A 25,897-nucleotide genomic window follows, 5' to 3' on the forward strand; every position below is an offset into this window, starting at 1 on the left:
TGCCATATATAATAGGCATAGATACATACAGTATACATTGATGGTCATGTGCATGAGGAGCCGACCGACTTCACACGTGCATCGGCGAGGACTCGAGGGAGTGCGGTGCCCGCAATATCCTCTTGTTGAATTGGCGGCTGCCAATTCAATCAATATGCCCACATACAGGGTGTGGGCATATAGTAATGACATCATGGATCTCCATATATGGACATAACAGGGACACAGGTAGACAGAGAGGGAACAGGCTTTAGTTCCGACACTATTATTATTACAAACCCTAACCGCAAGCACGGGAGCAGCGCATGTTCAAGCTCTAGTCCGACCGATGTTCCCGCATGTCGGACTAATGCTCCGTCGGAATTTCCATCGGATCCCGACATGGATCTCCATTATGGGCACAAAAGGGACACGACGGGTAACTCTGACAAAGCCCTCGTCACCAATGTCGGATTGGCGATGTATAAACCTACACTTCCATAAGACATCACTTTAATTCATACTCCAATATGTACAGTTCATCAAGTAAATAAAAGCAAGTGGGGACTTATAGACATTTTGTTTTATTAATTCTGACAGGGTTGTCAGATAGAAAAAGTTATGAGTTACACATTTCAAGTTGCTTCCATAACTTGTGCAAACACTGAATGGTGTCTGAGTAGGACAACACAGATCTCTGAAAGGATGAAGTCTGGAAAGAAAGAAAACAACAACAAAAGACAAAAAGAAATAGCATTTAAACCTAGGCGTGGATTCTTTATGCAGAATTTATTGATGCCCCAGCTTATACAAACTGGGTGTTGAGGCATTAAACAGTACATTTTGAACAAAAATATAACCAATATTTACAATTATTGTATTAAAAATACAAAACAGAACGAGCGGTACGCACTCCACCAATTGTCTTTTTAAAAGACATACAGGTCAAAGTCGTAACGAGAGAATGAGGGGAGAAAATAAGAAGGTGGTCGTCACCAGCTACCAACATCACACCATACGCAGCAGGAAGAACTACCCACTACACACACCATACGCAGCAGGATGAACTACCCACTACACACACCATACGCAGCAGGATGAACTACCCACTACACACACCATACGCAGCAGGATGAACTACCCACTACACACACCATACGCAGCAGGATGAACTACCCACTACACACACCATACGCAGCAGGAGAACTACCCACTACACACACCATTATGCTTGGACAGTTTGTGCAACTTTTTTTTTTTTTTTTTTTCGGCGGCGGCCCCGCCCGCACTTTAATTAATATGCACATGATTCTCTGAAGACATTTTGGGGCAAAAACTAAAGAAAAAGTGAACGATGCATGATTCACCGGTTACTACAAATGTCGTTATCGACAAACTATCTGCAGCCGTTACAAAAAAACATAAAATGAACAAAACAAGAAAAGAAAAAAAGTGTTACAGACAGAACACAGTGGGGAAAAAAACACTGCACTCCTCTTTGATTTCATCAGTCTGTAGTTTGTGACCCGCTGATCAATGTGATCAGCTCCGCTCAGAGAAAAGCTAAACGAAAAAGAACAAACAATTAACCAAAAAGTGATAGTTTTCCACAATTTGATGGATTGGCAGCCTTGAAAAAGTCAAGTCTTTTTATTTATTTATTTTTTATTATTATATATCAACTTCCCCACCGGAGCAAATATTAAAAAGAAAAAATCAACCTAGGACCATAAAACCAAAGCTTTTCTTCGGTTGAATGAAAACCACGCTGTGTATTATTCAGCCTCATTAGTAACACAGAGGATGCATCTGACACATTTTAATCTTCTCTTCTCATCTTAATCTCAAAAATCGGTGGTCCGAGATACCAGAGTCATCAGGTGCAGCTAGATTCTGTGACTTGCTTCGATAAAAGTCCTTGGAATTCATGACTGTCAAGTCATTTAGGAAACAAGTGGTATACATATCTCAGCCCGTTGGTGTGGCGGGAGACACTGCAGTTTGTTTTCGTAGATGTCACGCGAGAAAGACAATACGAGATGAAATGTAAAGACTGGAGGCTTCTCCTGCAGTGCAGGATGACTGACGATCAGTCACTTCTGTGCTTCTTCTCTTGTGTAAAAACTGAAATAAACAACACAACGGGAAGCCATTGCTGACGTCTGATTTGTCGACAGACTCTGGCGAGAAGAGTTAGAAAGTGGACAAACCCCTGTGTCAGAAGACATACATGTGAGATATGATAAAAACTGCTTTTTCAGGTTGATCTCTCAGACCAAATGGAACCACAAAGATCTGGAGACAGAAGATTGTGCTGAAAAGTGCCATTTATAGAAACAAAGTTTGCTTATGTGTTAGGACATCGTGTGTGTGTGTGTGTGTGTGTGTGTGTGTGTGTGTGTGTGTGTGTGTGTGTGTGTGTGTGTGTGCTACAGGAGAATGTTTCACATGTCAAAACTGGAGATAATACTGCTTTACAAAGTCAGAAAACACTCAACAGTGTCTGTTTTAAAGTACGTTTCTCTTTTCACCTCTCCCTCCCAGAGTGCAATCATTAAAGGAAACAAAACAACCCCTCCCAGCAACCACAACATCACAAAAAAAAAAACTTCTAGTGGGAAGTTGAAAATGAATAGTCAAAGTTGACCTTTGTCTCCCTCTTTCTCAGTTTTCTTTCTCTCTGTCCATTGTCTTTTTCTTTTCGAAAACAGTCCGTTTGTTCTTGTCTCGTAGAAATAAAATTAAAAAAAATGGAAAAAGTGCAGACAAAGATCAACACGTCATGTTGTGTCACAGACTGATTTTGGGGTGTTCTTTGGGGGGTCCGGGGTGGGGATCTCGCCTGTTTCGAGTGTGTTGCCCCGTTGGCTATCAGCAATACCGACGCAGTTCTGTGTGTATGTTTGTCACACGGCAGGTCACTGGCTGAAACCGTTTAATATTTCAGTTCATTTGTCCAAAGTGCCAGGCATTTTGTCATCGTCCTTCGCTCCTCCTTACCATCAATCCATCTCCTTTTTTTCTTCACAGTATGTTTTTATCTTTTGTTTGTTTTGTTTTTTGCATGCAGGGTCATTCAACCCCCATGGCGCTTTAAGGCAGGGAGAGAGATGAACGGAGGAGGATTCGATCAATCCACCAATCAGGAGAGAAGTTGGAGGAGGCAGGCACGTTAACGTCATAGATGATGAGTCTCTATTTGTCGATCCATCCGTCCGTCCGTCCGTCGGTCAGCCTCTTTATGTCCCGCCCCTCCTCCCTCCTCCTCCAATGAGGGAGGACCTTTGGAGTTCCTACCGGAGGACGTTCAGCTGGGTTGTCACACCGCAGAAACCTGTTCATCCTCTGTGAACAGAGAGAGACAGAACAGTCAATACCTCTTTATGCTCATACAGACGCGACCAAATCAGAGTCCTGTAACGGGCCGGGTATCAGATGGGTACCCACGGATATCAGACGGGTACCTGCTTTTGACGGGTAAAAACGTGTGAAAGATATACTTTTATAAGTTCACAGTTCACGGGGGCGTAACATTTTATTGTGAAAATCAGCACTGTTTCCACCGCAAACACATCACATTAATAAACATCCTGTACAACCTTCAAATTAAAATCATCTGACAATGTAAACGACACGTGCGTACTGCGTGCCTGTGTGTTCTCGCACGTGGCTATATATGGAAAGCTTCTTCACTTGACGTGTAGATTTCTGAATGAACCTGACCTTTGAATGTATCGCTAGTATTGTTAAAAGCTATTTATTGTAAGCTATTTACTGCATGTAATCACGGGTAACGGGGCAGACAATGATGGGTCTGGTTTGTATTTTGATATAATCACAGGTGACGGGTCGGTCTACTGATTGACGGGCGGGTGGGGGTTGTCAAAATCGGTCCCCGTACATAACTCTGATCCAAATTCAATTGTGTTTATTAAACAAACAGTGAAAAGGTAGATACTTTAACCACTTAAACTATTTATTCGTGAAACAGACTCGAGTTACAGTTGTACTCGGGTATGGTCTTGTTTCCTTATATGGCAAATCTGAAATAGCACATCTACAAGCTCACCATGTGAACATTGTCTATTTCTGACAAACGTTCACACCAGAACAGGGGGCATTATCGGAGTTCAAGTGGTTAAGGAATCGTCAATAAGAAAACATTCCACTGACAATAAGCTCTATGCACCATTTAGGGAATAACTCTTCGTACTTCCGGGCCCCTTCCTTCACAGGTGTTACCGATGTGACACTAATGAAGGCTCTGTTCCATTTAGTGTACAGTGGTTCTCAAACCTTTTAATTTCAAGGACCCCCCCATGAGAGTTTACAAATGGATGGTTCCGTTACACACCCGTACGGGACAGTTTGGAACACACTCAAGGACACTTTGAGAGTGTTTCCAGTGAGTCAACATGCACAGTAGCAGCACCCTGACTCTGTCTGACCAGAATGGAACAGCCTTCATTAGTATCATCAGTAACACCTGTGAAGGAAGTATGGAAAGGGCCCAGAAGTAGGAAGAGTTATTCACAAAATGGCTGCTGTGCATTGAGCCTACTGTAAACAGTACATAATCTACACACATTCACATCATTCTGTGCATTCCTGGGAAAACTGTGTGTGACCAGTGCCGCTGTGACAGGAAGAAGGGCCACAGGCCAGAGTCAGAGTAAAGGTGACGTGTCAAGATATTAGCTCCTGCAGGAATGGAGACATATGAAATCAAGCATTGACTGACCGATGGGGGGGGAAGAGAGAGAGAGAGAGAGAGAGAGAGAGACAGACAGAGAGAGAGCGGCAGTAGTGGTGATGGTCTGGCCCAAGTCAGGATGACTCATGCATGATGACATGTTGTGAGTCAAGGAGGTGTAAAGAAAAAGGGCTCCGTTCCGAATCTCAAATTTACAAATAATAATAATAATAATAACAATGTATTATTAATTATGATTTAAGATAAAGCTGTACGTCGGAGCGGAGCCCAGGTGATGACGTCAGAGCGGTGAAGGAGTGAACGGTTGGTCAACCTTGGTGCTCCTCATCAGGACATGCAGGTTGTTGGGGAGCAGAGCGGAGAAGAGGGGGGAGAAAGGGGGGAGGGGGGGCAAACCACCTGATAAATCAGTTTTTTTTACCTGCCTGTGGGCGGGGTGGGTGTAGAGGAGGAAGGAGCCCCCCCCACCCACCCCCACCCCGTTTGTTACAACACACAGACACTCTCAGGGCTGCGCGGGGCGGGTCTGGGGTGCCCCTGGCTTTGGTCTCCTCACAGCAGCGACTAGTTTGGGGGACAAGGCGGACTCACCCTCCTCTTCCTCATCCGTCGCCACGGCCGAGCCTTCCGGGTCGTCATCCGCCGGCGAGCGCGTGCGGTGGGGGCCTCCTCCCCCGCCCCCCGCGCCGCGCCTGTGTTTGGAGGAGCCCCCCTGCTGGGCCTGGTGGTGGTGCAGGTGGGAGTCCGGGGACTGGGTGACCATGCGGGACCGCTGGAGGGCCGTGGTGTAGTCGGGGGGCCGCCGACCCGAGTGGTGGCCCCCGGCCCCGACGGCCGGCGCCGGCGTGGAGGTGGGGGCGGTCGGGGGCCCCGTGTGCTGCTGCTGCTGGCCCCCCTCGGCCAGGTCGGAGATGGTCAGAGCCGTGTAGCCGGGCGGGGTCGGCGGGGGCTCGCGGTAACGCCCCTCTTTCCTCGCTACGGAGAGAGAGAGAGAGATGACATTGGCATCAAAAATCCATTTTAGTCAGGGCCGTGGCTCAGTGGTCCAGTCTGGCAGTGTGCCGCGGGTTCGACTCCCGATCCCGACGGCCTTTACTGCATGTCTTCCCCCATCTCTCTCCCCAGTTCCTGTCAGCCTACTGTCTATCCCTCCATAGAAAAGGTATAAAATAAAGGCGGAAGCCACAAAAAAATTATAAAAAAAACATGTTTGTGTCTCAGTTTACACCTGCAAGAAGTTGTACTGTTCTCTACAGTACACTGGTGCTCAAAACGTTTCATATAATGCAATAATTTGCATGACAATCAATCGTCCACTTAACCCCTTTTGGTGTTAGCATTATGTTATGCTTTAGCTATTGAAAAATAGCAGATCTAGAAGCTCTACCAGCTTATAGGTCTGCTATTTTAGAAAAATTGAAGAGCGACCGCCATAGAAACATAGCTTTTTCAGAAAACTGTCAGGATGTAGAAGACATTTATAGAATCGTTCCCAGGTCAGAATGGGTTAAAGCTTGTAGTGGCGACTCACAGAGTCCTTTGCCCCCGGCGGTGATGGGGGAGGGGGACGGTCGGGGCTGCTTCTCCTCTGCCGAGCCGGTGGAGGTGATGCTGCTGGTCTCCGGGTCGGCGCTGACGTCCTTGCCTCCTCTCCTCTTGATGGTCCCGGTGTCTCCCTCGGAGTCTTCGCCCCAGTACGCCGCCGAGGACGCCGAGCCGGCCGACGCCCAGCTCCCCCGGGCCTGGGCGGCGGCCCAGAGCCCCGCGGCCGGGCCCCCCATCAGCAGGGTCCCGTCCCCGGGGCCCCCCGGGGGAGGCAAGCCTCCTCCTCCTCCTCCGCCGCCGAAGGCTAGCGTCTCCCAGCTGCGTCCCTGGATGGAGAATGGAAAATGTTGCTGAGGTCAGCAGCATGAACAGACCGTTACGGGGGTGTGTCGGGTCTTTAAATCAAGGAAGCACACACAACTCCAATTCAGACCGTTACGGGTGTGTGTGTGTGTGTGTGTGTGGGGGGGGTCTCACCTGCTGCATGGTCTGGATGTTGTCGTGCGAGCCCGAGGAGCAGGACGTCCAGGAGCCGCGGCCGCTGTCGGCGGCGTCCAGCGAGACGCGGTCGCCCCCGTCCTGCGTCAGCTCCTCGCTGCTGGGGGAGGAGAGCACGGTGGGGCAGCCCCCCGCGTACACCGCCCGGCAGTCCTGCATGGAGGAGTAGGAGCTGGGGGGGAGGGGGAGACACAGTTTACATGTTGCAGCCAACACAAAACTCTAAAATTACACAGGTTTAAATGGGTTAAAATAATATAATGATGATGAATACCAATCTGTGCAGCAAAATAAAACACACGAGACGAGACAAGGAGCTCGTTCTTACCCCAGGCTATACTGGTCAGGGTCCGTGGTGGCCCGTCTCTCCAGTCGAGGGCCCCCGCCCATGTGGGGGTCCCCGACCCCCCCCGAGTGGCGGAGCCTCCTCTCGTCCTGGGCCATGTCAAAGGAGGAGTTGCTGACCAGGCTGGAGCGCGACGAGATCTCACTGTGACCCGAGTCCGAGTAGATGTCGCCCATCCTGGTGTAGCCTGCAGAGAGAGGAGAAACCATTCGTTTAAATCCAGTCGAGAAGGAAAGGTGCATTTTGAAAAGGTACGGATGTACACGCAGCAGTGGCTCAGGGGTAGAGTGACTGGATGGGAACCGCAAGGTTCCCAGTTCGAACCCGGGCTCCCCCAGAGTTGGTGTTGAAGTGTCCTTGAGCAAGACTCTGAACCCCTAATTGCTCTCAATGTGCAGGTTGGTGCCTTGCATGGTTTCCACCGGCATCGGTGTGTGAATGGGTGAATGTAATGTCTCTGTAAAGTGCCTTGGATAAAGGCTATATAAATGCACCATTTAGACGAGGGATAGATCGGTAGAGCTGAGAAGTATCGAACGGGATCTCTGTTAAATTAGTTGCCATCACTTGGTCATTTGTAGATAAAACACCAAATGATTACAGAGCGTGGCGCGGCTGCTAGGCTATGCAACTGGACCAGTGAGTGTAATGTTCTCAACTGGTCCTGGAACCCAGTACTACTGCTAGATTTAAATTCTACCAGCTGGTTAGTGGCATAGGATGAAAAACAGTAGCGGTCCAAGCTAGCAGCAGGGTTGGTCTATACTCTACACCAGTGGTTTTCAACCAGTGATCCGGGGACCACCAGTGGTCCGGGGCCTGTTGTTTCTCTTATGGTACCACATCAATACAGCATGTAATTAGCCCTTCACTAAATCCCATCCCAAAAATAGTTGAGCGATGGTTGCTAAGCTTTCTTCGCTGCTAACGTGCCTATTGGACAAGGATGGGTTGGGGAGGGACTTAGTGAAGGGATAATTGTGGACAAAATCTAATCCAACGAAGACACAATATTCTTTAGTTCTGATTCAGAGAGGCTAAACCTCATCAAATGGTGGTCCGTGGCTAAAATCCTGAATAGGTAATGGGCCTTAAAAAGGTTGAAAACCACTGCTCTACACAGCCTGGTGGACTAGCGTTTATCTCAGTCTACACAGCCTGGTGGACTAGCGTTTACCTCAGTCTACACAGCCTGGTGGACTAGCGTTTACCTCAGTCTACACAGCCTGGTGGACTAGCGTTTACCTGAGGCTGCTGTGGTTGTATGAGTGACGGCCACGTTCTTCACTCTGAGACCTGACAGAGTCCACAGTCCTGTGAGCAAGGCACAGACGTCACAAGACAAGCTGCCGACATACCAGTGGTCCGACATGCGTGACTGGTTAAGAGAGACTCTCCCGTGGCTTCCGTGTGCGGTTAGGGTGTCAGACTATTGCATGTCGGACTGTTAGTACGTCGGACCAAAGATACGTGGTGAAGATTTGAGTAGAGAGAGGGATCTTGTCACCCAACAGCAACGGTACGCTGATAAATAAAAGCATTTCCTTAGTCTGAATGAGGGTCAAACTACAGTGCAGTGCATCTCAGCAACCACCAGATGGTGACACCAGCACACCGCCTGAAGAACGAGAGGAGAGGAGAGGAGAGGAGAGGAGAGGAGAGGAGAGGAGAGGAGAGGAGAGGAGAGGATCAACGTACCCTTCTTGGGGGAGCTCTGGGGGGAGGTGGGGGGCGAGGAGGCGTTGGACACCGTGTCCTCTGGCTGTCGCCGGTGTCTCTCGTTCCCCTCCTCCGACAAGGACAGGATCTTCTTCAGAGACTGTGGAGAGCTGGTGCCTGCAGAATACAACAGTCCTGTTAGTGTTAACCACTAAAACCCTCGAGGACGATTCTACAAGATGTCTTCTAAATCTGAACATTTCTTTCTATGTCAGTGGTTCTCAAACTATTTCATGCCAAGGACTCCAAAAATGATAAGTAATTGGCCGCCGACCCCCATCTGAAAATATGTTGTTCCAGGGACCCCCCAGAAGCAAAGATTTTAGTTAAAAACGTTTGCTCTGAAAGAATATATATTCGAAGATTTGTGCCACATTTTTACGATTTTTCAATTCAATAGATAAAGTATGGACCTGAGTTGCAGTGGTGGAAAAACTACACTAACATTTCTTACTTAAGTAATTGCAGTAATCAGTACAGTAGTAAACGTATCAATACTGCAATGTAGAAATGCCCTGTTACAAGTAAATGACCGGAATTCAACATTTACTTGAATGGAAGTAATCAAAATTGGCATGAAAATAAAGTACCAAAAGTAAAAGTGCTCATTGTGCAGAATGTTCCATGAGTACGTCGGACAAAAATAGTAACTAAAGTTTCAAATACATGTAGTGGAATAAAAGTACAATATTTGGATCTGAGATGTAGTGGAGTAAGTAAAGGTATTGGAAATTGGAAATACTCAAGTAGTAAAAGTTACAAATACCTCAAAACTGTACTTAAGTACAGTACTTAGTTACTTTACACCACTGCTGAGTTGGCTCTGTACTTTTTTGCCAATCTACAAGTTCACAATGCATGCGTTGTGAGCTTGAAAGTATGCTATATTTTGGCTAATGTTTGGCTCAAAAATAATGGATGCTGGAGCTTGTAGATCTGCAATTTCTTTTGGCTAATGTTTGGCCCAAATTATGGATGCTGTGGTTCAAGATGTTAGCATTGAGGCGAGGCCTAATTCTTCTGTGGGATACTGAGTTGCAAGGCCACACCATTGTCTGTGTTTTTCCTATGGCGCTAGGAGTGGATGCAGTTTGGCTAGACAGCCTGCAGGTGGAGACAGAGCTCCAGAGAAGCAGGGGCAGGGAGTGTCAATTCAATTTCAATTCAAAGGGCTTTATTGGCATGAGAAAACATACGTTTACATTGCCAAAGCAGAAAGAACAAAACAACAATACAGCAATACAATCAAAACAAAAATTATGTACTTTGAAGGTCAGAATCTTCAATAGATCAACTTCTGTGTACCAAGATAACTCGATGCAGGTATAGTGCAGGAATATACACAATGATTAGTCTTTAGGGTGGTTGTGTTCCATTTGATATCCTTCTCCTATCACAGCAACTCACAAATCTTGCTGCTGTGTTTGCACATTGTTGTACTTCGCCCAGCAGATATGGGAGTTTTTTGTCATTGGTCATGTTTTCAAAATCTCCGTGTGTGGTTGTAATCTGTGGGAAGTATGTGTCTCTGATGTCTTGGTACAATGGACAGATGGTTAGGAAGTGTAGCTCGGTTTCCACTTCGTTTAGTGTGCAGTGGGTGCATAGTCTGTCTTCTCTCGGGATACAGGTCTGCCTATGACGGCCTTTCTCGATCGCGAGACTGTGCTCACTGAGTCTGTACCTAGTTAAGATTTTTCTTAACTGTTCTTAACTGTGTGCGTGTGTGATGAGACAACATTTATGTGGAGAGACTAGAGCAAAGGAATGAGTTAAAATATTAAAAAAGGCTTCTTTTCGTTTCCCTCCATATATTACAAGACTGTCCATTATCGGAATCCAGCGCTGCTTTCTATTGGCTTTGTTTGTACAGGAAGTGAAAATAGAAACTCATCGATCAGTAGGTATCAAATGCTGTGGTTCCATTTCCTGTCACCACTACCATTGGCTTGGTCTTTAGGAGAACATATGAATGAACTGCCTTGAACAAAAGATACATTTACATTTACAACCACCAGGTAGACAATGGAGAAACCCATTTTGGACTGAGGTCTGATAGAAGAAAAATGCTTCTAAATCCTAAAGAAATTCTGAAAAACCCATGTTTCTATGTCAGTGGTGCTCGACCTTTTTCATGTCAAGGACCCCCAGAATTATCTCTATTGGGCCACAGACCCCCATCTCAAAATATGTATTTCCAGGGACCTCCCAGAAGCAAATATTTTAGTTAGAAATGTTCGCTCTGAAATATATATTCAATGATTTGCGCCACATTTTAACGATTTTTCAAAAATAGCAGACCTACAAGCTCATAGTGTGCACCTCGGTGGCGCGCTATGAGCTTGTAGATCTGACATGTATGTCGAAACCCCTTACCGAAGGGTGGCAGGTCTTTAACAGGGACCTTCTTCCTGGAGGGGTAGAGGGCCACGGCCGGGACCTGCAGGGCCTGATTGGCCTTGGCGATCTGGCCCTTGTGCTGGCTGGCCGCTCTGGACACCACCGGAGACGTGTCGGGCCTCTTGCCTCCGGCGTTCTTGGGCACTGAGTGGGATAAGAAGAAGAAGAGAGAAGATAACAGAGATATGAGAAGCCGTTAGCTGTGAGTGGATAAGTGAGAGGTAAGAAGAGATGATAAGATCAGACATTCTGGTTGCACCCGCCGAAAAGAATTAGCATTCTTGCAAGTCAAAGTATACCTGCTAGTTCACACCAACATTATTAGCATTCATGCATATACTGTACTGTGTGTGTGTGTGTGTGTGTGTGTGTGTGTGTGTGTGTGTGTGTGTGTGTGTGTGTGTGTGTGTGTGTGTGTGCGCGCGCGGCATGCGTGCGTGCGGACATCCTGATTAACAATTACTATAAATTGATAAAAAACGTTATATAATGATTAAATGCATTAACTCCTAGGCCCCGTTTCCACCAGGGTTGAACCGGTTACGTTCGTTTTTTCCAGCCTAATATTGGAACCAGTCCAAAGTGTTTCCACTGAAAATGAATTATTTCAGGACCCTAAAAGTTGGTTCAGAACTGGAACCAAAAAATGGCTGCCATGGCCGGTTCCATGAAAGCACCCACGGTTCTAAGAATCCAGAATGGAACCGGTTCTAGAACCAAAGTTTGTTTTGCCGTAAAAGGGCACTTTATCGTGTGCTCACATGTGCTGATGGAGGGTTCGCACTGAATGGACAGCGTCTGCAGGCTCTCCTCGTTGGTCTCCAGGCTCAGGTTGGACAGGTACTGCTTGACCTTGCGCGCCATCTGGGCGTCCTCGTACAGCTTCTTGGCGTTGAGGAAGGAACTCCGCCGGACGCGCTTCTTGTGGCCTCCCGTCTGAGTCACGTCCAGCACCGCTGCGTTGGCACTGCCCTGGCTGAGAGACCTGCGCTCACACACGCAAGGAAGGGGGAGAGCGAGAGATGCCATTAGACTGTTGTTTCAGGTGTGTGTGTGTGTGTGTGTGTGTGTGTGTGTGTGTGTGTGTGTGTGTGTGTGTGTGTGTGTGTGTGCGCGAGGCAGCGCGTGCACACATTTTGGCGTACACATAGGCGTGGCACTGTATTACCGCTGCCTTGTTGTAGTAAGTAGAGAGAGGGAGGTTTGTTTGAACTCAAGTCATGCAGAGAGAGAGAGAGAGAGAGAGAGAGCAGCTTTAGGCATTCCTCTCCCACTCCACAACATTCCACACATTCCATTCCAGGCAGTGGAAGGAGGGACAGGAGTGGGGTGGGAGTGGGAGGGGGTACACACGGTCACATGGTCCTATAGTTGACATTTCTGGGGTCTGACTCAGGGTTGGTTTTGTAGTAGTAGAAAGAGGATTGTTTGCACGTGGCTTGAAATCTTAATGAAGGAGACACTGCAGGAGGAGTTGCTAGTGACTAAACAGACACTTTTTTCCCGGCCACATTTAGGGTGTTCAAAACCCTGTGTTAGAGAAGTGATGCTCAAAGTGACCTCATGGGGGATTGATTGATTGATTGATTGATTGATTGATTGATAGTTGGGAACCAAATCTTTAGAGTGTCCGAAATAGACCTTTTGCTTCCATTATTTTGTTGAAATGTAAAAAGTTTGAGGACCAACCACACGACAAAGCACAACCCCAGGCGACCGACATGAATGTAAAGTATGAAGATAATTGATAACAGTCAATTTGTTATCAGAATGAGTCCACATCGAAGCCCTTTGCTAGTGTGGAGGATTGGCGTCCAGAAACAAACTTAAAGGGATTGTGACATAACAAAATAATGTTTTTGTAATTTTTCCTTATTCTTTTTAGGTTTTCTGAGGTCAATTGCACCCAAAATAACAGAACTTTTAACATTCAACAGGCTTCAGAACACAGAGAAAACCCCAGCCCACAGAAAATGACTGTTCAAAGTTCAGGTTGTGAGGGTGTAATTAAAGCATAAAACCCAAAAGAAAAAAGAAAAATAATAAATGAAAATGAATGTCATAAAACCTTAAAAAAAAAGACCAAGAAAGGAACTCAAAACAGCATGCTTCTTAGTAAAGTCAAATATGCCATCAAATGACCACATTTGCTAACACATATCGCTAACACTTACTGTAGTATTGCCTGTTTAGAATGTGCGTATTATTCACGTTTGGTAACTGAAGGACAAAACTAACCTAACTAAAAACTATTTCCGAGTATCCGAACATACTCAGATATGAGGAACGTTATCATGTTACGTTGACATTTATTTTTCCTCCACGGTGAGGAGTTTCACCACCAGGAGCAGTGGTGTACGTAGTAATGGTGATTCTATGTCATCTCATTCTGCTCTCTACTGAACAGGTCTACTCTACATCGAGTAGGCCAGTGTTTTTCAACCCATTTTATTTGAAGGCCCATTATACATTTTTAACTTTGAGCCATTTGATGACATTTTGCCTCTCAGACCCTAAACGAAATAATATTTTGTTGTCGTTAGATAAGATTTTGTCTACAATTCCAAACTATCAAAATAAAAATGATTCTAATATTAAAATAAAAGACTTTTAAGTGAATGGGTCAGCTGATATCAGCAACAGTGATGTGAGTTTCCCAGTAGGTTTGTGTAGGCAGGCGGGGTTAGAGGTCAACTCAAAGCTGTTAACACATTCTGTACAAAACACGTCTGGAAACGTCATAAGGATCAGAAACGAGTAATACCTTAGACGTCTGTGGACGTCCTAGCGACGTCCAAACGACGCGGGGCGAGATAATAATATTCAGAATTATTCCTTCTTTTTTTTTTGGCATTTCGCTTTTCGCTTGCCGTATGCTAACGCTCTGTGCAAATATTAGCTTGTCATTGACTCCCATGTTAGCGCGGCGGAAAGAATGACTCGTATCTCCTCATCCAGGGCGCTCTCCGTGGTGATGAATGGATCGATATGCTGGCGCTGCATTTCTGCTCCTCATCCGTCTCTCCCGCAAAATATGAACGCTTTTTGGAGTTTATATAAATATATTAAGATGATCGGGGATTATGAGCTCACTTTGTCAAGTCAATTTTTTTAAGAAAGTATTTCCGGTTCATGGCTTTCAGAGTAAAAGCGATCAGACTACTCTGGCACTATAGCGGCCTTTATTTTGATGCACGTTGGCGTACTCAATGTGTTAATGAACACACGGAATCAGAGAGGAAGAAATAAAAGAACACTCAGGCAAGAGAGAGCAACCGTTAAAGGGTTAATATGGTGCGTGTTATGCAAGGCAAAAAAAGTTCATATAGGGTCACCAAACTTACCCTAAACTTCTCCATTTCTTCTTCCTACAGGGGGGAGGGGTTGCCATGAACAGAGAAGCGTGTGGGTGGGGGGGAGGGAGGGCAGCAAAGGGTGGATGAATAGAGATAAAAAAAACAAAGAGAGAAAGGAGACATAAGCTTAGGACAGGAAAGATCACCACAGATCACAAAAAGATCACCATAAGAAATCACCACAGGACAGACAAAGCATATTTTCTTCACCAGAGGACACCCACCGCGAGAGAGACAGACAAGAGGACAGACCCTTCACATGATTACAACATCAAAAGGACACCGACAGGGGAGCGTTCTAAGTGCTCAAATGAGGCCGACAAGGTGTCTGTGCAGTGATACGGGGAAACATTTGGGGGACCAGTTGAAAAGAGGGCTCATTGGAAATTCCCTTCCAAAAGTCTACATGAGCGAAAACCCCTGCAGGCAGTGTCCGGTTAGTCAGTGGACCAGCCGGTGGTCAGAGCCGGAGGAAGGAACAGTGAACGTAAATGCTGAGGTCACACGGGCAGATGCAATAGATGGCAAAGATGACAGCACATTTTGTCGCTTTGTAAAATCTGTTGCTCACACGGACGTGAGTCATTGCAGCTACAGTTGTAGCGTTGCATCTGCTTCCATTTGTAGCTTTGTAGCGTTTGCAGCAGCTACAAACGTCAGATGCATCTTTGCATCTTCATGTCGCTGGCTTCCATTATCAAATCAGTGGTAGACTGCATCTTTGCATCCGCCTAGCTGTGTGAACGCAGCATCAGTCCAGACCCGGTTTCTCTGTGGTTCCAGTCCTACGTACCTGGTCCGGAACATGAGTGCCGGGTCCATGTTGACAGACGCCATGCGGCCAACATGGCGGATCTCTTTGGCGATCATCCTCAACTTCTCAAAGTTCACCAGGCCGTCCACTTTAGAGTCGTTACCTGAGGCGAGAGGGAGAGAAAATATACGTGATGGGGAGAAGATTAATGTTATGGATCCGCCAGCAGATCATCTCAATCCTGACGTTGGTGAAACGCCAAAATGATCAGTTTTTTAGACACCTGAACCCCAGAAAACCCCCAGTAGCACTTGCCGTAGCACGTGTGCAAGCCTCGACGACCTTGCAGGCGAATGCAAAGGCAAAAATTATGTAATTTTGATAGCATTTTATGTAAACATAGTGTACACTCATAGTTTCATTGTACAGATATTCTACTGTTGGACGGATGTTAGGCTCTCATGTGTTGTTCTTGCTTACTGTAAATCGCTCTGAATTAAGAGCGTCTGCTAAACGCCAAAAATGTATCGTGCCCCCATACATACCTTCGTGTAGGAAGGTAAGGTCCTTCTTGATGACGGGGAACAGGGGGATGATGGGAGGCTGAAGGTTCTGGTTGTTGAGGACGTTGCGGTACTTGGCCATGTTCCTGGACGGGTCGAACAGGTCCTGGAGGTCTCCGAACAGCTTCTCATACTTGCTGGGCAGCTTCTCCCAGGTTCCCCTCAGCCTGGAGACCGGAGCCAGATTCAGGCCGCTGGAGGAGGGAGGGAACACGTTCATGATGATATGTTGATAGTTCTGCTCAGTGGTGGAAGAGAGTACTCACATGTTTTACTTAAGTAAAAGCATCAACACTGCCATGTAGAAAGTAAGTCCGGAATTCAAAATGTACTTGAGTAAAAGTACAAAAGCACTGGCATCCAAATGTTCTTATAGTACCAAAAGTAGACAGTACTACATGATGCAGAATGTCCCATTTCAAGTGTTCAAATGTATAACAAACGTATAACAATATTTAGAAAATAGCACTGATCTACAAGCACACAATGTGTCGCATCACGCCGCATTGTCGAGCTTGTAGATTGGCTCTTTTCAAATGGGCTGAAATGTACAGGGCTGAAGTGTTTTAATGTATGTTTTGTAATAATAATCAAAGAAACTATACGAGTAGAAGTAAAAGTATTGGAAATACAAATACCTCGAAATTATACTTTAGTGCAGTACTTAAGTACTGCACTAACTGCTACTTTCCACCAGCGGTCTCTCACCTGATGATGGCGAACATGGAGTTGAAGTTCTTGCACTCGCGGCAGTGCAGGGCGATCTTGATGAAGTGCTTGATGTTCTTCATGCGGCGCAGCTGGTTGGGCTCGCGCACCACCTCCGTGGCCACCCAGAAGGTCTCGCGGTTGATGGCCTCCTCGAAGCGCTTCAGGCTGGCCGTGGACTGGCCCGGCGCCTTGGAGGCGCCGCCGCGCAGCTTGAACAGGTCGTCGATGTACTCCGTGGGCTCGATGGCGCAGAAGAGCTCGAAGGCGCGCATGGACAGCTGCGTGGACACCTCCACCGTGCTGAGCTGGAGCAGGGCGATCTGGCCCTCGCGGAGGAGGTCCTGGGCGTCCTCGTCCGAACACAGCGTCTCCGTCTCCATGTTGCTCTTCAGGTAGTATCTGTTGGCGAGGAGGAGGAGGAGGGACGGGTGGTGGAAGAAAAAGTAAAAATTTTGGGGTGCAGTACTTAGTTTAAACAGTTTTTGGTTTAGACTAGTCATTGGTTAGACCAGTCATTAGTCCTACAACTACAACCTATCTCAAACCCTCACCCTAATACTAACCTCCCACGGGGCAGCACACCTAAACCTAACCTTAACCCATGTCTAACCAATGACTAGTCTAAACTAAGTATGCACCCCACATTTTTGCTTTCAAAATCAGTAGTTCTCAAAGTATTTTGTCATTCAAAACTATTAAATAATAGCAGATGTGCAAAGTTCCTAGGCTTTATTCAATTGACCTTAGTTACACTCTTGCTCTTACTGCCTATACTCTGGGATGGTTCCTTGTTTTGAAGTTAGAGCAACATGGCCACCATGTGAATACGACTGCACATTCTAAAATGACAGATGCTTTCCCAGTCTGTCTCAATGTGTTAATTCCCTCCTGAAAACATATGTGTAGGGTTGGTTTAATTAAAAAGGTTATCTGTGAAAAACAAAGAAGGGCCAGAAACTTGCCAAAAATGTTGCTCTAAAGAGCAACAAGTTTCTGGCAGTGTGCGGGACCCTTTTTCAAAGATAACCTTTTTAAGTATGCTTTATTGCCCTACGCACCTGTCACTAGCCTTCTGAGGTGTGCATCGGCCTTTTGCTAAAAATAGCTTTGGTTTAATGTCATGTCTTCTACTGTATTATTTCTTCATTTGAATGCCTTTACGATGAGTTGTTTTTACTCTGTAGATGAGGTTGGACTTGGCACCGATCTGAACCTCTTACCTGCCACTCAGTTGAATCCTATCCGCCAGCTTGGACAGCTGCTCCGGTAACCGCCTCTGTTTGATCACGCCCTCCGGCGTGACGGACACCTCGCACAGCGAATAGGCTTCGGGCGCGGCGGTCAGCGCAAACTCCCGGATGGCCTGGGCGACCACCTCCTTGGCCGTGGTGTCTTTACCGATCATGATGTAGCGAGACTGCTGGTCCGCCTTGAACACCCTCAGGACCTGGTCCGACATGTCTGTGCACGGGGAAAACGCCACACACAGGTCACACACTAGAGCACACACTCACATGGGTTAAAGAAAAATAAAATCTCACCACTGATTTTTTTTTTATGGCCAGTTCCGAATGTGCGATGTATTTGTGGAAGTAGCCTGGCCCAGCCGGTCGAAAACAGGCGGTGGGTCTTATTGGTTTACCGATCTGAGCAATCCAAATGACTGAAATCAGTCGTGATAATTATAATTTAATCATTCAGTCTCCACTCTTTGTCCATCACTGTACATTTGCAGTGCACATTATGGCGAACTTGGCATCCACTGCATTTACCATTCTGACTATTAGGAGCAATGGGTGCAATTAACAGAGCGCCTGGAGAGCAGTTAGTGTTTAAGAGTCTTTCTTAGGGGACACTTCAACACATAGCTTAGCGTGCCGGGGGGGGGGGGGGGGAGACGACCAGCGACCTTATGATTACCAGATGGCCACTCTACCCACTCAGCTGCGGCGGCGGTTGGCGTAATGAGCTCCATGCAGGTGTTACCAATGATACTACTAATTAAGGCTCTCTTCCATTTAGGGTTAGGGTTGTTTAGGGTTAGGGTCATGGGTATTACCTCAGTGTTTCCTTGATCAGGGAAAAACAAACGTGGTTACCTCACTTAGTGCTTCAACAGTCAATGTACAAAAAACCCTCTCACCAGAACATACACCGAGAAAGAACACCCACAAACCGCTGAGAACCATTAGAGAGCTGGGAAGGACAGCTGTCGATGGATGGAATGCCGTTAGCATCGCACACTGTCAAAACTTAAAGAAGGAAATCAAGCCCGACATCGCAAGCCGTGTCCGTTCAACAGCTGATGAACACAGACAGCAGCTGAAGAAGCGTAAGGAAATTGTTGACAAATTGACAGAGAAGCCGCTCAACCTAAATGTGTGTCTGAAGAGCTTAGAGTAGATCAACTGACAGCATTGACAAAGACAACGTTGTGATAGTGTGACCATCGCTCATCGTTAACTCCTCACAGCCTCCAGGCAAACACATTCAGCTTTAGATAAACGTTGAGATTTAACCACTTTCTCAGAGCCATTTTCTCTCTTTTAGTTTTGCATGCACCCCCGTGACGTCATGTGGCAGCCAGTGGGCGCCCCTCACTTCACACGAGTGTGATTTTTAAATAGCCAAATAGCAGCATACAAGCTCACAACTTGTTACGACGCATTAGGAGCTTGTAGGTTTCTGCTATCCCAAATAATTTTTGAGCATTTCTGCCTGTAATGACATGCACAGAACAGGGACGGGTGGCTCAAAGTGGTTAAAGCTATCGCTACACAAAGTATTGTGTATATACCACTGTACACCACCGTTGTCAATGTCATTATGAAAGACAGGAAATCGTTTAGTTGACTCATGATTAATAATTGCCACCGCACAGATCAATCAGGATCATTTTCTTTGTAAATGCAGCCCTTGATTCTTGCCCATGGAAGCAGAGATATGATGTCACACTGCGGCCTACGGGGTACTTACTGAGAAGCAATGGAGCTAGAGGACGACATAGGCCTAGGGTGTGAAATTACATTTGAATGGGTTAGTTCAGATCTTTGGACATAAAGCTGTAGGAAATACTTGCCATTGATATAGTGGTTGCAAAGGTATTACTTGATTGCCTGAGTCCCGTGGTGGGAGTTCAGCTCTGGTTTTGGTGAATAGGGTGGTCACTCATTAAAAACACACAAATCCACAAAACTAGTGTAATTTGTATTGTTGACCTATTTCAACCATATAGAGCAACCTTATTTCAACTTTGACCCCTCTGTCACATGGAACTATGGTTCACACTCACTCTAGAGGGCCACAGTGCATATTACTGTGAGCTTGTAGATCAGCTATTTTTGCTATATTTAAATTTAAAACTTTTGAATTGGAATCCTGAAAAGTAACTTTTTTATTGAATTTCAAATGCATTTAGTTATAATTAAGTTTACTTTATGAACTAACTACATTGGACACAAAAATACATTTTAATACTAGTCATTAAGAACTAGTCATTTAATACTAGTCATTAAGTAATTCAAGCGGGTTTGGAATTGTAACAGCTGAAATCAATACTATATCAGTATTCTGATATTAAGTGAAGGTGTGGGCCGCATGTGGCCCCTGGGCCCCCAGTTGCCCACCCCTGCAACTATAACAAAACACATAAATGGATGCACCTGGGAAGTATCCTCAGTGATGTTTCCTGAGGTCATCAGGGTTTCGGGTCTCCCAACATCATACCCCTCACTCAGGTGACCCAGCCGGGGTGATCAAGTCCCGACTTAGGTCCCAGTAGCTACCCTCCCATTAGGGAAAAACCAGGGCCACACAATCCGTTCCTCCTGAACTACTCTGCCGGGACTGGGAGGTACCATTCTGGCGCATGGAACATGGAACAAATAGTTCCAGGTGACAGAGGGGTGAAACGGTCCACTCACCAGGCTGGTTGTTGAAGTCCAGGATGCGGTGGTGAGACTGCAGCAGGTCCGGGTTGGACGACGACAGGTTCCCGCTGACGGGCAGCGCGGGCGCCATCTGCTTGGACTGCTTCATGCCCACGATGCTGTCGTCCTGCGACTGGCCCACGCCCACGTCGCTACGGGAACGAGAAGAAGGAGAGGGCGGGAGGGTTGAGGAGGGAACGGTTCTACGGAACACGAGGCGGGGGGGGGGGGGGGGGGGGGGGGGGTGGCCATGTTTGTGCGTCGGGGGGGAGGAAAGGAGCCGGGGACGGCGGGGAGGAGGAGAAACACTGACATGCTGAGTTAAGACTACTTGCAGACGTTACAAAACGACACGACGGCAGTTCCAAATGGTCGTTATTATGGTTGGTTCTGCGTCTAAGCAGACCGGACGTGGGATCTGTGTGTGTTGGGTATACGCTCACATCAAAGTGACAATAGAATTGCCTGGGCCGGCCTAGCGGTCCAGGCACCTAGGCTGGTAATCGAGGCCCGATCCAGACGACCTTTGCTGAGTGTGTGTCCCCCCCCACCCCCCATCTCTCTCCCCCATTTCCTGTCAACCTACTGTCATCTATCAATAAAAGGCAAAAAGCCCAAAAAGTGACAATAGAATTATAAACGAGGAGAATTGCAGTGAGATCCGCGTACGGCCGTTTGTCCAAAATAAAATAAAAACAGCATGGAGGGAAATAACTATCGCTTTCTAAGTATTCTATAAGTAGACATGTAAAGGTATACCGCCATTACCGCGGCATAAACAGCCACGCTATATTGATACCGTGGGATTATTTACTTTTAATACGCCTGGGGCGATATGCATTGCAAAGGCAGATTGGAGGTTGGTTTACGAAAGGCTCGTACCGTACTGTCAAATATCATACCGTTACATGCCTATGTTCTATAGTCAGCAGATCTACAAGACCTTGCAGTGCCCCGTGTTGTGAAGCAAAGCAACCAGAAGGCCTTTCTTACTTGTAGGGCTTCGGCGGCAGGATGCTGGTGAGCGTCTTGTCGAAGATCTTCTTCAGCTTGTTGCGTCCTCCGCCCACCGTGTTGGCCTTGGCCTTCTTGCTGACCTTCTCCAGAGACATGACCTGCTCCACGTCCACCGCCAGGTCGGGGATGGAGTAGCGGCTCGCCTTCTTGATGTCACCGATCTTGGGCAGGTGAGGCGCCCCGATGCCGCCCACGAGGCCGCCGTTCTTCCTGTCGGGCTCGTCCTCTCCGTCCGCGTCGTGGTGGTCGTGTTCCGGCCGAGTCAGCAACTCTTTGAAGACTGGGGGGGTAGTGGTGGTACATTCTTTGTTAAAAATATTATTTTTTGCCAAGGACATACACAGTGAGCGGACAATAATATTACGAGTAACGCGTAAAGGGCTAGCCCTGAATTGGATCCCTGGAATAAAATACTTTCAGATTGGGGTCGGCGGCCAAATACAGATAATTCTGGGGGTTCTTGAAATTAAAATGTTTGAGCACCACCGATACGTTTTTCAGAAAACCGTCCGGATTTAGAAGACATTTTGTAGAGTCTGGCCTCAGTTCTTAAAGGGTTTTTAAGCTGAAATGCTCTGGTTGTCGTCATCTCTCACCTAGCAGGTTGGTTTTCACAGTAATGGAGAGGTGCGTGTTGTTCTTCAGGATCTCGTTGGCTTTGATGAGCTGAACGTTCTCAAAGTTCTGCCCGTTCACCTCCAAGATCTGCACACACAGACAGAGACAACAAACATTATGTTATGGCACATGTTTCCCAAACAGTTGGTTGGGACTCGTATGCGAGTATAGCCCTGAAAGAAACCTACATATACGCTTTTCTGGGCATAGATTGGCCCGGTCAATCTACTGCTGGAAACGGACAGCGACTTCAGCAACCTTGAAGGAGTCGTGTGTGTGTGTGTGTGTGTGTGTGTGTGTGTGTGCGTGCGTGCGTGCGTGCGTGCGTGCGTGCGTGTGTGTGTGTGTGAGTGCGTGCGTGAGACAATTCCAGCACAGCTGTCGGCCCACGATGGCGGTACACTCTGTTAAGTGCAGAACATCAAGCAGTCATGGTGTGCATGTTTCAGCATTAAAGACAGCCTCCTCCGGTTCCCTGGGCAGTGTGAGAAGAGAATACAGTACATGCTTGGCAGGATGTTTGTGTTCCCTGCAGTGAGAGACAGCTGCAGGATGTTTGGGGACCGGCACAAGCTTTAAGTCCAAACCCCGGAGTCTCAGGATGGGGTTTACGGATTAAGAGACTTTCCCTTAAACCCCCGAGTGCTGCGTCAGCGTCAGAGAGCGAAAATGATAGAAAGACATCGTGTGCAACGTGCAGATTATTTTTACGTGCAGATTATTTTTACGTGGCACACACTCACTGGTGCGTGAGTGTGTGTGTGTGTGTGTGTGTGTGTGTGTGTGTGTGTGTGTGTGTGTGTGTGTGTGTGTGTGTGTTGGGTGTCAGGGTAAGCTTGCTAAAGCTATCTGCGGTCTCTGGCACGTTCTGATTTAAGATATCTTCGGATGGCTTTAACGCCGGTTAGAATGTATAATTTTGCTCAATTTACGACAACAAACGAAACATAAAAACCTCAACAACTCTCTGGAGGCCCCGTTTCCTCCAGGGTTGAACCGGTTCCGTTCTTTTTTCCCGGCCTAATATTGGAACCAGTCCAAAGTGTTTACATTGAAAATGAATTGGTTCAGGACCTTTTTGAAACTAGCTCCTCGCCACTCGCCCTACACACTTCCACTTGGTTTGAGCATAGATATCCTGCTACCCTAATAGACAGGGGTGCATGAGCACCTGGCCGTTCATTCGTGCTCTATCTCCGACCAAGCCACACTTCCACCACACATCTCTCTATGCAAAATAAAACCTGCACACTCCCACAAAAGACATAGACTACATTGCATTCGCCAAAAATGTCTTCTTTACTGTTTAAATATTACTTTTCTGAAACACGCTATTCTTGCTCAACCTCAACAGCCTACGTCAGAATCGTCATGTTGGCGTCTACTACGCCAACTACGTTCACTTAATGGGGCCAGTCCTTCACAGTGACACACGCGTTAGATGAACCACGCGACCGGGATGGTTTCTACCCCTCAATGTCGTGCCTACTCTACACTGCCATCCCAAGTCCCCTCCCCCTTTCACTGCTCCTGTGTGTGACCTGTGAACTACTCTCTGACTGCACTGTGGCTTGATTTATATGTGCGAGGTTGAAATGTAATGCACATAAATTAATTATAGGTCCAGCAAGCAAATCATGATTGTCTGTTTGTGCTCAATAGGTCACCATCACATTCCGATTTTAGGTGTTGTGTTTTCTATGACATTTATTTGGGCCAGTAGTTTCATATCTATCCTTTTTCCGACCAACACAGAACATGCTAACGGTGTTAGCGCGTTAGCATCCATCTTGCTTTTGATTTATATGTGCGAGGTGGAAATGTAATGCACATAAATTAATTATAGGTCCAGCAAGCAAATCATGATTGTCTGTTTGTGCTCAATAGGTCACCATCACATTCCGATTTTAGGTGTTGTGTTTTGTATGACACTTTGGCCAGTAGTTTCATATCTATCCTTTTTCCTTTGACCAACACAGACCATGCTAACGGTGTTAGCGCGTTAGCATCACACAGCTTACAGCGTCAGTGTTGCATGAATACTTTCAACCATGACAATGCCGACTACTTTTGCTACACACACTTCCCAAGGATTATGGAGATGTCTTTATTTTTTTTTTAAGGTTGAGAAATGAAATAATTATGGTCGTTTCTAATCTCAGCATTTCACAAGAGAAAGACGTGGATGCCTTTCGCTGCGCTGTTGGCGTTGCCATGTCTCATAGAAACAAGTAAATAGGTCTTTAAAAAGAATCCCAAAACAAGCGCATATAACAGGGGTCTGTAACCTATTTTAAATGAAGTGCCATGTTTTTATTTTCTAGATAGTGAGTCAGCCACAAGCTCACATCACAACAATAATCCATGTAATAATCACAATAACAATACTAATAATAATAATCATAATAATCCTGCTACCCTAATAGACAGGGGTACATAAGCACATGGCCGTTTATCCAACAGCTTTCTCCGACCCAACCACACTTTCACCACACATCTCTATATGCAAAATAAATTCGGCACACTCCCAGAATACATATAGGCTACATTTCATTGAAAGAAATGTCTTAATTACTGAATAAATATTACTTTTGTCAACCACGCCATTGTTGCTCAACATCACCAGCCTACGTCAGAATCGTCATGTTGGCGTCTACTACGCCAACTACGTTCACTTATTGGGGCCAGTCCTTCACAGTGACACACGCGTTAGATGAACCACGCGACCGGGATGGTTTCTACCCCTCAATGTCGTGCATTTGCTGCGCCCTTCTAATGCTGCGCCACGCCTACTCTATACTGCTCCATGCGACTCGAACAGCGTCAGCAGCAGCAGCTCCGAGCCTCCGTCAGAAAGGCTGCCCACAGCACTGCACAGCCCCACACCCAAATGAATCGAATGAATGAATAAGGCGCTTATATCGCTATTGCTCAGTGGATGGGACATTTACATTAAAAGCAATCGGATGGACGCGTGGATAACGGCATGGTTGTGTGCAATCGGAGGGAAAGCTTCCATAATCCATATAGCTTCCATGCTAGCTGCTTCAGACACAGGGGAGGGGAGGGAGAAATAGTGCCAAATAGCGCTTATGCAACAATTACCCTAAAACACAAACACCTCAACTCGATGTCATTGTGAATAAGAATTTCGAGCGAAATAATAATTTTTGGAAGGACACTTTCACCCAGTATGAAGCTAAATGTGGAAGCCGTGTGTGTCACACCAAAACGGCTGACCTATAGAATCCTGTAACCAGCCTCTCGCACTGCCTGCGAGTTGGCTCCGTCTAAGGCTCCGTCTTATGAGCAAATTTAGAACTTCCGGTCTGACAGCTAGCAGATTTAAGACATCCGGTTGCTTTCAGAATAAAATAAGATTATTTAATTCGTTAATTAAATAATTTTTACATTACATTATTAGTATTATTATTACATTACAGTTATTGTAAAGACACACATTATGTTTCTGTGTAAAAATAAGTAATTAAATAACATAAAAAAGTTATCTAAATGGATAAATGCTATTCACTGGAGTGCATGGACTTTATAAAGTGGACACTAGACAAAAGACGGCTCCGCCAGGCAACTATCTGGACATACCCACGCGTTTGGGAAGATGTCCTCTACCACCCCACAGTCTCCGCTAAGCGGGAGAGGTGTAAAATTCACAGCAGCAGAGCTTCTACTGGGGTCAATGCAAAAAAATGTACCGTTTCCGGACCCAGAATGGACACTGGACAAAGAG

The 25,897-nt window shown here is 46.4% G+C and overlaps 1 protein-coding gene across 10 annotated transcripts in view; it reads right to left on the reverse strand.

Moving 5' to 3' along the window:
• Nucleotides 1-558: 558 nt before the first annotated feature.
• rapgef2b (Rap guanine nucleotide exchange factor 2b) overlaps nucleotides 559-25,897 on the reverse strand; it is a 147,651-nt gene continuing 122,312 nt past the window's right edge. For 5 of the 10 annotated variants that reach the window (XR_013964771.1, XR_013964776.1, XR_013964777.1 and 2 more), the window contains 17 exons: nucleotides 22,128-22,236; nucleotides 21,508-21,811; nucleotides 20,509-20,666; nucleotides 19,562-19,594; nucleotides 17,806-18,046; nucleotides 16,583-16,984; nucleotides 15,857-16,068; nucleotides 15,351-15,474; nucleotides 14,546-14,569; nucleotides 11,963-12,186; nucleotides 11,178-11,345; nucleotides 8,781-8,918; nucleotides 7,065-7,269; nucleotides 6,716-6,908; nucleotides 6,225-6,588; nucleotides 5,115-5,668; nucleotides 559-3,324 (listed from right to left, as the gene is read on the reverse strand). Coding sequence is in view for 1 of the 10 variants with exons in the window: in XM_080774447.1 (XP_080630573.1) it covers nucleotides 3,299-3,324; nucleotides 5,285-5,668; nucleotides 6,225-6,588; nucleotides 6,716-6,908; nucleotides 7,065-7,269; nucleotides 8,781-8,918; nucleotides 11,178-11,345; nucleotides 11,963-12,186; nucleotides 14,546-14,569; nucleotides 15,351-15,474; nucleotides 15,857-16,068; nucleotides 16,583-16,984; nucleotides 17,806-18,046; nucleotides 19,562-19,594; nucleotides 20,509-20,666; nucleotides 21,508-21,811; nucleotides 22,128-22,236 (3,309 nt within the window). In the remaining 9 variants the exon portion in view is untranslated. The remainder of the gene's footprint in view (nucleotides 3,325-5,114; nucleotides 5,669-6,224; nucleotides 6,589-6,715; nucleotides 6,909-7,064; nucleotides 7,270-8,780; nucleotides 8,919-11,177; nucleotides 11,346-11,962; nucleotides 12,187-14,545; nucleotides 14,570-15,350; nucleotides 15,475-15,856; nucleotides 16,069-16,582; nucleotides 16,985-17,805; nucleotides 18,047-19,561; nucleotides 19,595-20,508; nucleotides 20,667-21,507; nucleotides 21,812-22,127; nucleotides 22,237-25,897) is intronic. The other 5 variants (XR_013964775.1, XM_080774447.1, XR_013964772.1 and 2 more) reach the window with 5 other exon arrangements.

Source organism: Protomyctophum bolini, assembly GCF_963924005.1.
Source record: "Protomyctophum bolini genome assembly, chromosome: 10".
Taxonomy (NCBI): Eukaryota; Metazoa; Chordata; class Actinopteri; order Myctophiformes; family Myctophidae; genus Protomyctophum; species Protomyctophum bolini.